Genomic DNA, 16,150 nt, shown 5'->3' on the forward strand with positions numbered 1-16,150 from the left:
GCATAATAGCCGCATTTACCTTTGTGTATATTTGCAATTGATTCGAAAACAATAGTGCCATTGTCGGGAAGCATTTCCAGTTTCCTCTTCGTAATAACATCCGAAAAGTGAATCAAACCGACTTCAACCTGCAATAGTGAAAAACTTCATGTCAGTACCGACAATGGATGCAATTTATTGGATGATAGAGCAAATACAAATAAAAAATATAAAGCTTTAGCGAACCTCTTTGACTAGCCGTTCCAGTTCTTTGGCAGGCGTGACTTCCCCCACATCAGCCGTAACTGATTTCGCGCCCATGTTCCGAAGTTTCGGACTAAGCGGGGACTGTGATCTGTAAACAAAAAACTGCAGCGTTACCAACCATAACTAGGACAGTCAGATACACACGAACATCGATATTTTAAAATTAGAATTACGTACACGATTTTTGTAATATAATTTTAGTATTCGTATTCGATACTAAAATTGAAACGGTGTATAATTATTATATTTATATAAATTATATAAATAGTAGTAAGTTTATTACAATAAACAAACAAACTTATGAAACTATACCACTTAGAAAATTATGGACATAGAAAAAAACATTGGTGTATTGGTACATAATTTCACAGTAATATGTATTTAATTTTAAGACGTATTTTATACAAATTTTTCTAATAAATACGATCACATATTTACCGTACAACCATTTTTGTGCAAACCAGGCAAAAGTTGTAAATTATATACAGTACCACTGATAATTTCGACTTCACCTATTTTTAGGTAAATAATAGGCTTTATTCATTCTAGTGATACAAACTACATGTTTACGTCAAATTTCAAAAAGAGCTGTTCTGGTATGGTCTTCGTAACAAACAAATAGCCAAAGAGCTACACTTTCGCATTTATAATAGCTATGGTATGGTTATTTCAAAATTAATTTTTATTAATTAATAATTAAAGGTTAATTTGCAGCGCGGTGGTTATCACCTCACCACTGTAGCGTTATATATGATGTGATGAGGTGTCGCTAGATAATATACTGTTAATTTTAGTATGTATGTAGTTAATATACTGGTGTAATAATTGTACTATTTATTGTACATTACTAAGTTTATTTGGTAGTGTGATACATGTCTTATTAGTAACGCGTATATTCTATGCGGAGTCCGGACGTAAACTAACTATACACTGAAGTGAGAATGTTATCTGGAGAGGTAGGTATACTTATGAAAGGGTATCGAGTGTTCACAGAATTAGGCATAAGTGTAGGCATACTATTGTTTATTTTTAATATTGGTATGATTATATAGAATTTATACTTAGGTACCTATACAATAATAAGTTATTAGAAAGTGTGCACTTTTGGATTTTTTACTGTTTTAGTACCTATCTGACGATACAGATTGTTGTAAATTGTATCTTCAAGAGAGACTTCGTAAATGTAATAAACAAATCGTAAGAATCTCGCATATTGTATTATATAATCAAATAATGTAATATAATAAGATACTGTCACAAATAAATAAGACAGTCACAGATATGCATAGATATTTTCTGATTAATTTATGTAAATTTTCCTTGCCCGCAAATGACTACACAGATTTGTACTCGTCTGTACACAATCTATACCTACATATACTGTTACTACTAACAGGTACATAATGCAAAGAAAATTTCGTCATTAACTATTGTTATAAATGAAAAGGTTAGAATAAAACTATATCAAACAAGAAAAATCGTATTCACTCTTCGAATTCGCAATTTCAGTTGAATGTTTTGTATAAAAATATACATAAAAACCGAACCAAAAATTATTTGCCTGCACATTATTAGAGTCCCATAGCTGTTTTCTATTTCTAGTACTATAGACTCTTAGGTCATTAAAAAAAATAGAATAGTCTTTTATTTAATAAAGAATTAGAGACATCGTAGGTAGAATATAGTATATTATATAATTGCAGATAAGAAGTATTTTGTATATATACCTTAGTATTTGAAATAATCCATCGCGTTACATAAGACATTAAACTTATAGGTACAAATTAGCATGCGAACGACACCGATTGCCAAAAGTATTTTTGCAAAATTGGAACTGATATAGCGTAACATGCCATAAAAAAGACAATCGAACTCAGAACCTCGTCCCCTCCTCCGTTTTATTGCTTGATATTTTTAATATCATTTCACACTTTTTATAAAATACAATATAGTAGTAATTACTTTGAAGCTTTGAATATTTCCAACAAAATTATAGTAGTGCATATTGCGTAGTTGCAAAAGAAAAGATTTCTTGATGCATACAAGTTAATTCTAACTTTAATAGTTTTAATGCGAAATGAGAAAATGGATAGTTCTCTGTCTACCACATAAAAAGATCTAGCATGTAGAATGTAGATAGATAGTTCTAACTAGCGAATATAGTATCACTGAATTTTTACGCCCCTTTGTTACATTCACATATTACATTCTACAGCAGTGTACGTGACATTTTAAAACAATTTCCTGGTCCTCAGTCGAGTTGCGCGATGACTGATTATTATTTCCTGCAATTTTAAATATGTCACAAAGTATATACAAATCAGATTATGACATATACATGTATGACACTTGTGACAAGTGATATAGGATATTTTAAATTAATATATTTTAATACTATTAAAATAACACATCTTATATTTCACATCACTTATTAACGAACCACGTCCTATGCTAAATGGCTCTATAATATTTCCTACGCAAATCTACTTAAAGCATTACGAGACGAAAAATATAATTGCATGGAATGTATTGTAAAACAGGCCACTTAGTATGCAAACGCACACAATGCCACAAATAACAAAGCTAAACTATATTTGATATTCAAATAAGCAACACCAGTTCACCTTACTATATGCGTGTGCAAATAAAAACACGACAGTTAAAATATAATAAACATACCATCAACTCGTGTTGACAGCCAGTTATTGTCTATGACGCGATATTAAGAAATTATCATTAAGGTGAAAATGCAACATTAGAAATCGACTTCCGCAACCTCTTTATATTAATGTTAGCTTTAAATTACCCAAACACCTACTTATAAAAAACATGTTATGTTATAAAAATCAGCGGATACCATTCATTGCAGATACAAGCAAACATACAATACGTGTAAGTTAACTATTTTAATATTAATATTAGTTAGTTATTAATACCTAGAACAATTCACACATCGCCATCTATTCACAAACTATGCAGAGATTGTGTTATGGATACTACATAACTGAAATAAATACTGATATGTATACATTTTTATGTAAATACATACATAATAGACATAGAAAACACGCAGAACGATCCAACAATCACATTCACAAATCTATGTATTGTGCAAGGAATCGAACCCGCGACCATCATAAGTAAACCGGTATGCTAAATCGCTGGACCAATAAGGCCGATATTGATTAATATATAACAAAAAAAATAATATGAATTTATTATTTACTATATAATGGATTTATTGTAAAAGATATTAAAGTCAAGATACACCAACTTAGGAATATGAAATAAAATTGTGAACAAAATTAACGAAAGCGTATGTACCTTTTTCCATTGTTAGAAAATTTCAGATGAAATCTGTTGGAATGTTTGTTAAACCAATCACCGACGGGAGATCGCGGCACGTTCGACATTTAAAATCACTTGAACACAGCGATTGAACCATAAACAACACTCGATCACTTGTTACTGCAACGTTTCACTCAGAGGCTACTTTCGAACAACTTAAAGTATAATAAAAACTCAAATCCACGCATAATAAATAAAAACAATTCAGTCGCGCGGGCACAGGCGCGGGTATTAAAATGTAATCACTTAACATTGCACGCACTAAACTAATGAGATTTCAGTGACAGACCCTAATGAGTGTGACAGTCGCGGTACGAACGATGACTCACAATAAACATACACATTTAATTTCGGTGCACAGTTCACTTTATTACAGTCCAGTAAAAATTGAAAGACACTGCTGCTCACAATACCGCACAAAGGTTAGATATACATTAACACACTCTTTTGTAGTGCACTAAAAATAAATATATATATGTATGAGCATTGCTATATCACTGGTGTCCCAGATAAGACTGTTAAAAACAGCGACTTTCTTATGTCAAGTCGTTGTCAGTAGATATGACCAAGTTATGTATGTAAATTTATCAATTTAGATAAGAAACAATACAGATTGTGGATTTTATACACAAATTCATAGATAACATTGATATATTTTTGAGATATGATATTTGTTAATAATAAAGTGTGATATACTATTATATGTCAAATGCTATTTGTCACTGGTTTTATTTATTTATACAGTAATTAAGTAATATATATGTCAGTGTTATATACATATCATAACAGTTGTGAAAGAAAGGATAATTAAAATTTAATAAACTTTCAAATTTCATGGCAAATTGTAAAATGTGGTTGGTGGTTACAGACAAGAATAAAAATGCAGATGCAGATATAATTGTGCACATGATTCGGTAATCGTTATTATATAATTATCGTTTATTAGTTAATTATATTTGGCATTGAGTCTACTAAACGCTGTAGTTAGTATCTTTACAGATTTAGACTAGCTACTAGCTAGCGACTAGCTGTTTTTTAGCTCTTTGTTAATTAGCTGGAGTTTAGTAGGATTGCAGTATATTATTATTTATGTAGTTTGTAAAACTAAGATTCTTTTTTTGCTTGTAATTAGTATGTATATATTAGTAATTAGTGTGTATATGTATGCAATCTTCCTAAGTGGGTAAACTCTGTAAAGCTATCTTAGTATGACGTAAATATATAATTAAATAAATAATTATATCAGCAACCGTATATACAAAATAATAATACTACCATCCTGCGATGTATTTTTCTTTTAATAAGTGAACATGAAATGATGCACCGTATATACCGTTAACGTAGGCGCGTTAACGGTATATACTGGCAGGGTATTAGCGGAAGATAATAAATGATTAAACGTGGTGAATACCCCAGAAATTATGATTTTTTCAGATGGACTCCACAGTACCTTTATAACCTTAATCCAAATATACTAAGTGACTAATTCAAATATGCTACGCGAGCACTCGGATACTATATAAAATAAAATATATCTTTTTTCATTATTTCCACTAAACATCCCTTAATCACTCCTAAAAATAACTTAATTGTGATAATTATTTAACTACGTTAATAATACATAGACATCATGTAAAAGTTGTTAAATATTGATATAAATTTATCTATATAATAATGGACAGCAACATTTCCAATAAACAAATGTATACATACTATACAATACAGCGGAGGATGCTGTCAATGCGGCTACCTACGCAATATTCAATTAGTCTGTCAATGACCTAATCGACGGATATGAACGATAATATTGGTAGTGACCTGATAGCGGACGAGAGATGCGGCGAATGGTGCTGCTGCGCTGGGGACCGCATGTTGGAGATGCGTTCGAGCAGGTCGTCTTTAAACGAGCGCGCGCGCCGCGCCAGTTTGTTGGCGCCCCGCAAAGAACCTCGGTGCCCCGAACCCGGCTCTCCACAGACGTCGCTCTCTGCAACAATATTATGAATGAAATACTGAATACAAAAGAAGAACATAGGTCATATAAACTCCGTGAGTTTATAAAGCCAAAAACCAGCATACTTTATAAATAAGATATAAAAAAGTAATATAAAAATGAGCATACATCGTAACAACATAACAAAAAAAAATAACAACAAACAAATGTCATCATATATTTGACGCAATATTGATTGATTCCAAATAAATTATTTTTACGTATGTTTAACAAATTCCCTCAAACACTAAATATTATGTTATTACGTATATTAATACTATTAATTACATTTTATAATGTACATTACTTACGTAAATCTTTTCTTATTAAATAGTACTACGTCAAAAGGACTCTCTCATTATATTTATAGCGTTTGTAACACTGTAATAAAATAGTATTTTTAACAAACTAACCAGTAATAAGTGCCTAATTAATATGCCCCTATTACACCTTCTGCTAATAACAACGCATACCAATGACGTACGTGTCTGTCATTGCTCACTGGTTCTATTTAAGGTAAAGTGACCATCAAGTCGGCGAGTACGCGAAGTGTAAAATATAAGTAGCAACCTAATAAATAATATGTATTCTAACTACCATGACCTTTACCAAGGTAAATATTTCATACCAAGCATATTTATAATAAAAGCAGATGGAGAAATAAACACAAGTACCTACAGGTATTAAAATATTTAAAAAAACACGGTTTTATACTTTAGGTATTTTCTGCGACCTTCTGTCGCCTATCATCATCTATAGTCTCTACGCATTAAATAGATATAAATATGCTACCTTCAAAACTGTCATCTCACATTAAATAGTCTGAGGCACTGTCAACTATCAGCGTTGTGGTGAACACATCCCTTGACATGACAACGTGGAAGGGGGCCTGCCCACTCATGTCTTTCGGAGTCATTTTATTTGTTAACGATGTTTCCATCGCCGGAACCATCAGATGCATTAACAAGTAAAAATGCTACTATTGAAGACATGAAAACTACACAAGTTCTTCATCGCCCTTCAGCTCCACCAGTACATGGTAACACAATACAACACTATTGAATTGTTAATTTACCATCAAAAGAGGCTAAATCCGACATTGTTATCAAAACAATTATGCAAAAATAGTAACTACTCGTTACGAAGTAGAGGAAAACTGAATTATAATAATACGATAAGCTAATATAGTATATCACCGTCATTTCATAAGCATATAAGTATACTGGGAAAATAACAATTACGAGTAGGTAAACATTACTTAAATTAATAAATTGCTTCATATGTATCGCACATCGCTATTTAAAACATACAAATGCACTTAAAGATTATAAAGAGATAAATATTAAAAGATTAACAAAACATTAGTGTTGTACAAGTTCATATCAATCATTATAAAATTCAGTTCAAGGTTCGTTTCTTTTATAGCATCACCAAAGCACAATAAATTGTAAAGGAAATATATGACAATTATTGTCTAGAGATGAAATTTCACTCATCACTTCAAACAACAAACAGATAATATGACTGCATCGAGGCAAATAATAAAAATAAGCAGGGATCATAAAATTTGGATTGAGAAGCACTTGACCGTGCGTTCATTAGAAGTTGGGTATAGTATAACATATTATAGTACAGCTAGCAAGTGTACGTACAAAGGCTGATGGAATCTAATAAAATATTAGTGTCAACATACTCGTACAATATTATATATAAATAGGTATAAAATCTAATCTAAGTACAAAATTACCGGGAAACAGTTATTTAATCGGCAAATCAGCAAAATTCCATGTTTCCTATTTGCTATATGTAGTTTGATTTCTTGTAAAGCAATAATAGTAAGTAAACACAAGTTTATCACAGCAATGACGCTAAGTTTATAAATAAACGCGAAGGCGACAGGAGGACGCGCCCAAAGCCGCGGTGTACGACTGAACGCACCGCGTCACACGGTCGCCTGATCATGATGGTTCACAACACCAATACAACTCCTAATGCGTCATATATAATACACATCATACAAACACACATAAACATAATTCGTAGGTATTTAGCCACGACAAGTCTCATTTGTTCCTTCATCTTCAATACTCTACAAAAAGCACTGCAATTGCTATTTTCAAGCCTATAACAGTTTTATAAAAGAAAATTTATTTTCGATCCCTAAACTCTATATTATAAAACATAAGCACCAAAATGGTAATTAAAAATATACATATAAAACAACACTTACAGAGTTCAATATATGCTGTTTTTTACAAATTGGTAATATCAGTCATGATGTGGTCATTGCTGACAATATAACGAACGAAGGATGCGCGTTTAATTACATAACACAGTTCTCTACCAAATCACATTTGAAAAAATTTAAGTCGACAATTTTGCAAGTCTGAACTATTTAAGAGTTGAAATTGCGACTTGTTTTCGTAGAATTTTTAATTGTCATTTTAGAATTCAATATTATCTTTAATGAACCCTACATAGCAAATAAATACAATGAAATAATTTATGATGTCAAAAACAGAACAAGGTACTAACTATGCCATATACCAAACATACAAGGAAAGAGAGTAAATTGAATGCCCACGTCATGCACTCATTCTCAACAAATATTCTAAACAGTAGTTATATTTATAAAAAACCTTATTTACGCAGTCACGAATAATATATTTAAATAGAAAAAATGATTTTTTATTTCATGAAATAAATAGATAATTTTTATAACACTATTCTAACCAATGTTTTTAATCAAGAATGTAGCCATACTACATCATAATAACTAAAGAGCAAAGGAGAGGTTTGTTTTTTCACTCTAATTTTATTTTGAGCTAGATCAAAATAAAATTAGGTTTTATTTTGAAGTTTTAGTAAGTTAAATTAGGCCCGCGATTTCGTCCGCGTGGATTTTAATTTTATTTTTCTAAAGTAAAAGTAGCCTTAGTTACTCCCTATTACATCAGCTACCTTTTAAAAAAAGTCCCGTCAAAATCGATCCAGCCATTTCAGAGATTAGCCGGAACAAACACAGACAGACAGACAAAAATTGTAATTGTTATTTGGGTGTATGTATGTACCCTATTTATATTTATATATATGCATGTAGTAGAAAACGGTTATTACAAACAAACACTCCAATTTTATTTATATATATAAAATTACCTAAATGATGATGATGATGATTATTAATTTTTCACCCTTCTACCACCAACCCCTATTTTTTTATAGCAATATTAATTTATATGGCAAAACAACGTTTACCGGGTCAGCAAACATATGCAATTTTCGCTCGTTTTTATCTTAGCTTAATTTTATATTGCCTTGTCGTTTACTTCATAGTTCTAAACCGTACTTAACTAAGCGTAGATGTGGAAATTTTGACTTCTACCCCATAAATCACGCACATTATATTCATTTATATTTTGTTTTGTAAATGTGAATCAGAGCTCAGAGTATAACTTTTTATTATGTACTCTGTGTTCAGAAGATATATCAGTACAATAATAATAATGTAGATAAACAACACAATGCGAAGAAGTAGGCAATTTGAATAGACAAGCTAAATTATTGTGTAAATTTGATTGAAACATGTTTTTGGACAGTATCCACACCAACCCAGTTTTATTTTAAATTACAAAATAAAATGAAAGTGGTTTTATCACTTTCGACTTTAAATTTCAATAATAATAGCTTATGGTTATAGGAAAGAATAAGTTATTTGAAACAAAGGTATTAAATGGGCGTTAGTAATACAACAAATATAAAGGAACTCGGCTAATAATGTAGCGTATATATGTGAATAGAGTTAATGAATAGTACATAATGTAATCTATATAAGAAACGGAAGCGTTTAAATATTGACCATTTATGCTAAATTATAATTTAGCAGTCAGACAGGATAACAACAAATCAAGAATATGCAGCCAGCTATAATTATTCTACACACACCACATAATAAAGATTTTGATTATGGGTATTTTAATTTAATTATAACAATAAAATTGGCATATTACAAACTTTAGTTATTTATATAAAGTTTATATAGTCTTTAACCGCTAAGTATTTTAGATATCAGGCTTCAGAAAATACAATAACAAAAAAGTTTTTTTTTGTAGGTACCAATGAACTACTTTTATATATACTATTGAAGATTTTTAGACGTTACCTTGTCATATTTTCAAGTCTTTCTAGCAATGAAAGTAAAAATATAAAAAAAAAAACAGTTTCAATTTCCCATTTTTAGTTCGATCATCCTAAAAACGAACATATCTATAACATATGATTAGATTATACAGTTCAATCAAAATTATCAAATTCAAGTGGAGCACATGATAACGTGAAAGGAGCATGTAACGAGAGTGTAAAATTAATCTGCAGTCATTATTCAATAGTTTTTGTATACGGCCTTAACATTATCGTAACAATAGATACAATAGTGCGGTTCCCGCGTATATTACATCTTGTTATACAAGATCATGTATTATAATACACCAGCTAATAGCAAAGCACAATGACATAGATGAGGAAGAAAAACTGAAAGCTCTCCTGCGTTCCCTTCCGTCTCGCTTTGTGGAAATAGATCACTGATATCTAGTTACGTACTTTCAATTTTGCAACATGGCAATGAAGCGTGTTATCAAGTTACAAATAATATGCCGCGTCCTACATATTGTACAAGATAGCTTTAGTAATAGACAAAATACATTTATTTCAAAACAACATTCATACACAATGACGAAAGTAAATTGAAATAAAGATTATTATAATTGAATTTAATTCGTTGAAGGCCGTAAAAAGCAACACTATTAAATATTTCAAAAGAGTTTTATACGTAGGAGATCTATGCACGTCATGACCTTCAAGCTTTTTGATGGAACCTTGATCAACATCTGTCAATTAAAGCCTCGGTGGTTACTCCCGAAGGTCGCGGCTTTGATTCCATGCACGGTACAAACATTTATACACATGAGAATGATTGTTTGTATTGGTCTGTGTGTTCCATTATTTCAGTGTTTAAGGAACTTCTGTCCAATAATGGCCGGATAACAAATGGGTAAAATGTTTGACATTGGTTTTATAATGCGGCCAAAAAGTTTGCAAATTCTCTATCTTTGCGGTCTACCAGGTTCTTTAGAGGATGAACTTAGTGAATTGAGAGCAAGAACAAATAATATAACTGCCCTAAAATAAATAATGAAATAAATTATTCTTTTAAAAACAAATATTTTTTACAAAATAATGGCGTCAACAAGTACTACACTCGTTTAAAATTATTTATTTAAATGAGATGAAAAAATAAATTATCGTCTAAGAAACATAAATATTTCGAAATAGTTACATTCTATATCACGTGGACTTCATAAATTTAACGCAAACAAGCCGAGAGATCACATCATATGTAATAAATCGAATGTTATTCGGTAATACTGTACGTACCTTTTCTTGGTATTCCTTCACCGTTGATTTGTCTATATACACCAAACCCTGGGGCTGCAGCAGGTCTTGACACACGACGTTGCATTGGTCTACGACAGGCTTCAGTGACAGAGTAAAAATTCTTCGAATCATCTTTCCGTGGTGCTAACAAATGTTCTTCGGAAGGTGAGGCGTAATATTTAAGCTGTCCGTCACCGAGTAAATTTTGAAGACTTGTACCGTTCTTTAACTTTTCCACAATCAAATCCTTCGTACCCAGTTGTTTAAATGTCAAATTGTCAAAGCTCTTACAGGACATTAGAGGAACTACATTATTATTGCGTATGTCATAACACCTGTTAGGATTAAACACCGTAATCCGAGGACAATGATCCACAATAATATCTGGGGTCTTATATGCAATTGTATTGGGTGGCTGTTTGGTGGAAACAGAAGAATCATAATATTTATTACGATGTTTGATATTTTTTAAATTGCGTTTGATCACCGAAGTACCTCTATCTTCAAGAACTTGTAAAACGTCACTGGATTCAAACGTACTTTTAGCGTTTCCATTTTTATAAACACGATAGCTTCGTTTATTTCTCCGCTGATTTTGATTATCATCATGTATGAAACTTTCGTCGTAATAAGGCATTTTATAATCTCTTGGTAACTAACTATAATTAGTAAATGCAGTACCTATACTATAGTAATATACTATCTTTGTATGTAGCTCGCATCTAGCGAGGGTCACACTGTCGGAACATTACCATAGTAACCGGAGATTTCTACAAACCAGATACTAGATGGTCGAGAGAAAAGGCGGCCCTGTAGAAATCGTCGAAAGTAGGCACGGCTCTTTAGTTTACTGTATTTTAATATAGTGAAATTGTTTAATTATGTTTATCACTTTTGCATGTTTTAGCAACAGAAGAAGTCAGACTCAAAAATAGAGTATATGCTACATACGTCAATTAGGTCATTGTTTATTTACAGTAAACGTAACGTCGCTCGTTATGTGGGCATTACACGCCTCTGCTCCGACTTGTATCCATCCAGTTCGCCCCGGTAACCTTGACAATATAAATTCGACCCTAATAAAAGAACAGCGATCAAAATGTATGCACGCGTCAATAAACCAGTACATATATAGCGTCCAACACTTGTTCGTATAGATAGAACTACTGTGGATTGTACACATAGGTTAGGATATTGGTGCCTACAGCAGCGTTTTATTATGCAGACCACAGATACGCAATTAAGTAAGTTGTTATAAGTCACGAGTGTATTCAAACGAAAGTTACGAAATCAAGTGCCGATAAATACACAAGGGTGAAACTTAACCATCGCAATTCACAACTTTCTCTATTTTTACTGACACTGGCTTATTATTGTCACCTAAAATATGTATGCCTTAGTGTTTATTTAATATCCATATCACAGGTGTTATTCAATTATTGAACCACTAAACCATAACACAACACTAAACATGAGTACATAAAATTGGTAAAATGTCACGATGTTATCACAGTCAAACTTCCATGTAACAGCGCCGAACTGAAGATACATAAAATCTAAAAATAGCTGAGTTTTTCACTACACGGTCTGAATATTCAGCAGAGTAAGAATGAGACGAGCTCATGTGCAACGGAGCATAGTATTGACACGGGGTTTCGATCGGCCGCGGGGGTTTCTACAATTTACGCAAACAATCGGTGCGGCCGACGACGATGGCGCGGCGGCACTGCGGCGGGCTGCCGCCACCGTTGCTGTCACACCGGCGAGAGTGAAAGTGTTCAACTGCGCATCTCCAGCCCACAGCGTCTGCGCTGGCGCACACCTGTCCTGATAAATGACCGACTGACTATGCTAATGTGATTATTACCTAACCAACGTAATCTCTTCCTACAAGTAACAATGCAACACAGTAACGTAAGCTTAGGTATTGAAAAAGTAGTGCAAGTCTAATGATAAAATTGCTTAGTCATTACTTATTTAGAAAAACAGTAGTAACTATCCTCGTAACAATAAAAGTTTAAAGTGAAGTAATAAGTATTCACTCAGTCCCATTATGGAGTAATTCTGAAAATAACTAGCAAGCTATCCGCTTGGTTAGTAGCCAGTAACTTAACACTATAACTATAACTCTAGACTCAAAACCAACCCTGAATGCGCTTTTCATATACAAACTTAATTTCAATTATACAGTCGCATAATGAAAAAGACATTTCACAACTACTCATTCATAGAAGAGTATAAGTACAGGGCGAAAAATCAGTCAACAAAACACGTTTGATATTATTTTAAATAATTAAGATCTTGAAGGTCATCAACATACCTGTACAATAATAATATTTGAATTTAAAATGTGAACATGTGGATTGAAGGACAGACAAACAAAATTTTAACCATTCGACTAGCTGGAAACAAAACTCTAATAACCATTTAATATCTATTAATAGATATATAGAGAATATTAATCAACAACGCACATGATAAAAAATGGAAACCATTGCTTACAGATGTGAACACAGCAGAAACGAACCATTATATTATACACAGGCAGAAAAATTGCTCCCGGGCGAAAATGTATGAATGTACATATTTTAAGAAATAAAGATTAATTCCCGACATTAAAAAAATCCGCCTGAGCCATTATAACATAAAACCGGTCAAGTGCGAATGAATGGTCTCGCACCAATAATGTAAACAAGCTTTTACTTTTTTATATGATAATTTATGAAAGTTGGTATGACCATAGTCATAATAATAATAATATATAGTTTAGAATACTATTTAGTACGAAATACATGTATTCATATTTCAATTTCGCTATGATATCGTCGGTTGTTCTTAAATACGACTCTATTGATCATTTGTGTGGTTATAATATAACAGTAACATTTTATTTAAAGTTGGCATAACCCATACCAGAACCTCTACTAACTAATGACAGATATGTAAAAAAAAAGTTTGATTGAGAGCACGACGCACTTAGGCCACCCTCTTGCAGACTATACTTATCCAATTGAATCATGCAAGCAAGTGTGTGCGACTGTCGGTATATGTGTTTGTTTTGTATTCGGGAAATGTCTAGAGCTATGTTATAGAATTAATATAATAATAGAATAGAAGTATGCTAAAAATCTGTGTCACTTGACCATGTCATTCATGTCGGGGTTGCATGCAATAAGCATTTGATTAAGTTTCTTTGAATTGGCTTACAACTGCTCCTCAGCACGCAATCATAAAACGTCATGATTTACTACGTATCTATGCATTATCAGCGCCCTCGACCACACACAAAGAAAAATTACTACAGGAAGTTTTATTTTTCGACTGGATTTCTTTATGTATGTTATACAACGTTTACGCAAATTTTAATGTGATTCAGATGACTATTTGAATTACCTACTCAAATAGTCATCTGAATCAGTTTAAAATTTAAATTAATCAACACGATTATTTAGTAAAATTATTTATTATTTGGTAATTTTTTTTTTATCATAATGTTTTATATTGTATAGTCACATTGTTCGTATAAAAAATACTTCAAATAAATGAAAACATACAAATCGTATCCTTATGCGATGACGTACAATTTGTTTCTTTTGTAAGTATAAAGAAGCTATAATAAGAGGCTAAAATTTAAAACTATTTAAAGCTATAAATATGGTATATAAAGTACTTATATAATTATTTAATGAGAAGATTATTTGAAAATGTAACCGTAATGTGATGACACGAGAATTGTGAAATCCAACGAATAAGTATTAAGAATAATTGGTGTCACAGTTACAAACTCAACAGCTACCTACTAAATAAACTGAACGTTCATCTCCAATACAATGACTTAACACAGATATTATTATACAATATAATAGAGACATACGAACGGTAATTTTGTCTACAACGCGGACAAGACAAATTCAGAATTGCATATCATGGTACAAATTCAAAAATCATACGCAGGTTATGTGTGCTAACTGATCTCAAATAACAAAAAAAAGGCCAAAAGGATGGAGATGCATATAATTACTATATTTTATATCTATACATATAAATAAAAATAGCGTCTATTTGTAATATTGAAATAACAGTTTTTTACTAGGTACATGCATATAAATACGGTACAAGCACCAAAATATCATTTTTTTACCATTTTTGCCTATATATAAATATCTGTCGGTCTGTTTGCTTGTTCTGGCTAATCTCTGAAATGGCTGGATCAATTTTGACGGCACTTTTTTTGGCAGGTAGCTGATGTAATAAGGAGTAACTTAGACTACATTTCTTTTAGAAAAATTAAGTTAATTTCTACGCGGACGAAGTCGCGGGTAGTATACACAGTTAGTTCTTATTAATTATGTTAGATAAGAACATTAGGATAGTATTTTTTTTGCCTATTATTGCATATATAAGATGCTACATTAACGAATACCAGTTATTGAGGATTTCTATAACTTTCTATCATATTGAACTATTTCCCAAAAGGATATTGTGAAAATTTGTATGGATTTTGGATATTAAATGTTAAAATTGAATATATATAATTGAAATGTTTATTTTGTAGGGTATTACTTATTTTGTGGATTTTGTTCGTTGGGAGTAAATAATGTAGAGCTCGCAGCGGCTCGACCACCGGCCACGTGCGCCTCGCTTTCCAATAAACTAGCAACGATCGTGATACCTACCTAGTCTAACGGGATACGATTCTAGGTAGCTAACCCGATCATTACACCCAAGAACGGTATTAACGACTTATTGGAAATTTACTAAATACCATTTTACTGTTGATTCCAAGTGCAAAGACTAGTTAGTAATTTGAGTGCTATAATTGCTGAATTTAGTTATGATCAACATTTTATTTGACCTAAAATTACAAAACCTGCAATTCAAGCAATCTCTTACAGCCAAGTTTACTCAATATTGCGGTGAGGGTAATAGCATCTCATCATGACTATGCAGTAAGAAATTGGTATGTTGAAATAAATTATTGTTGCAGTTCAAAACTGCGTTGCAGCACGGCTTTGACAATGACAATAAAAATTACATCATAATCGTTTTTTTAATATGAACTAAACTAATTCACCGATTAAAAATTCGATATTGCGGAACTTTAGGTAAATTTGTAGCTATTGATACTCGTCG

The 16,150-nt window shown here is 31.9% G+C and overlaps 1 protein-coding gene across 1 annotated transcript in view; it reads right to left on the reverse strand.

The window, feature by feature from the left end:
- The window catches only part of LOC131844174 (guanine nucleotide-releasing factor 2), a gene marked incomplete at its 3' end in the record, with an annotated part of 31,273 nt that extends 18,549 nt beyond the window's left edge, over positions 1 to 12,724 (reverse strand). The window contains exons 1-4 of the mRNA XM_059192979.1: positions 11,018 to 12,724; positions 5,413 to 5,581; positions 226 to 334; positions 20 to 128 (exon numbers count right to left, since the gene is read on the reverse strand). Coding sequence (XP_059048962.1) covers positions 20 to 128; positions 226 to 334; positions 5,413 to 5,581; positions 11,018 to 11,654 — 1,024 coding nt within the window. The remainder of the gene's footprint in view (positions 1 to 19; positions 129 to 225; positions 335 to 5,412; positions 5,582 to 11,017) is intronic.
- Between the last annotated feature and the right edge of the window lie 3,426 nt (positions 12,725 to 16,150).

This window comes from Achroia grisella, unplaced genomic scaffold (genome assembly GCF_030625045.1).
Source record: "Achroia grisella isolate CSIRO2021 unplaced genomic scaffold, CSIRO_AGI_Agris_v1 utg402, whole genome shotgun sequence".
Lineage (NCBI taxonomy): Eukaryota > Metazoa > Arthropoda > Insecta > Lepidoptera > Pyralidae > Achroia > Achroia grisella.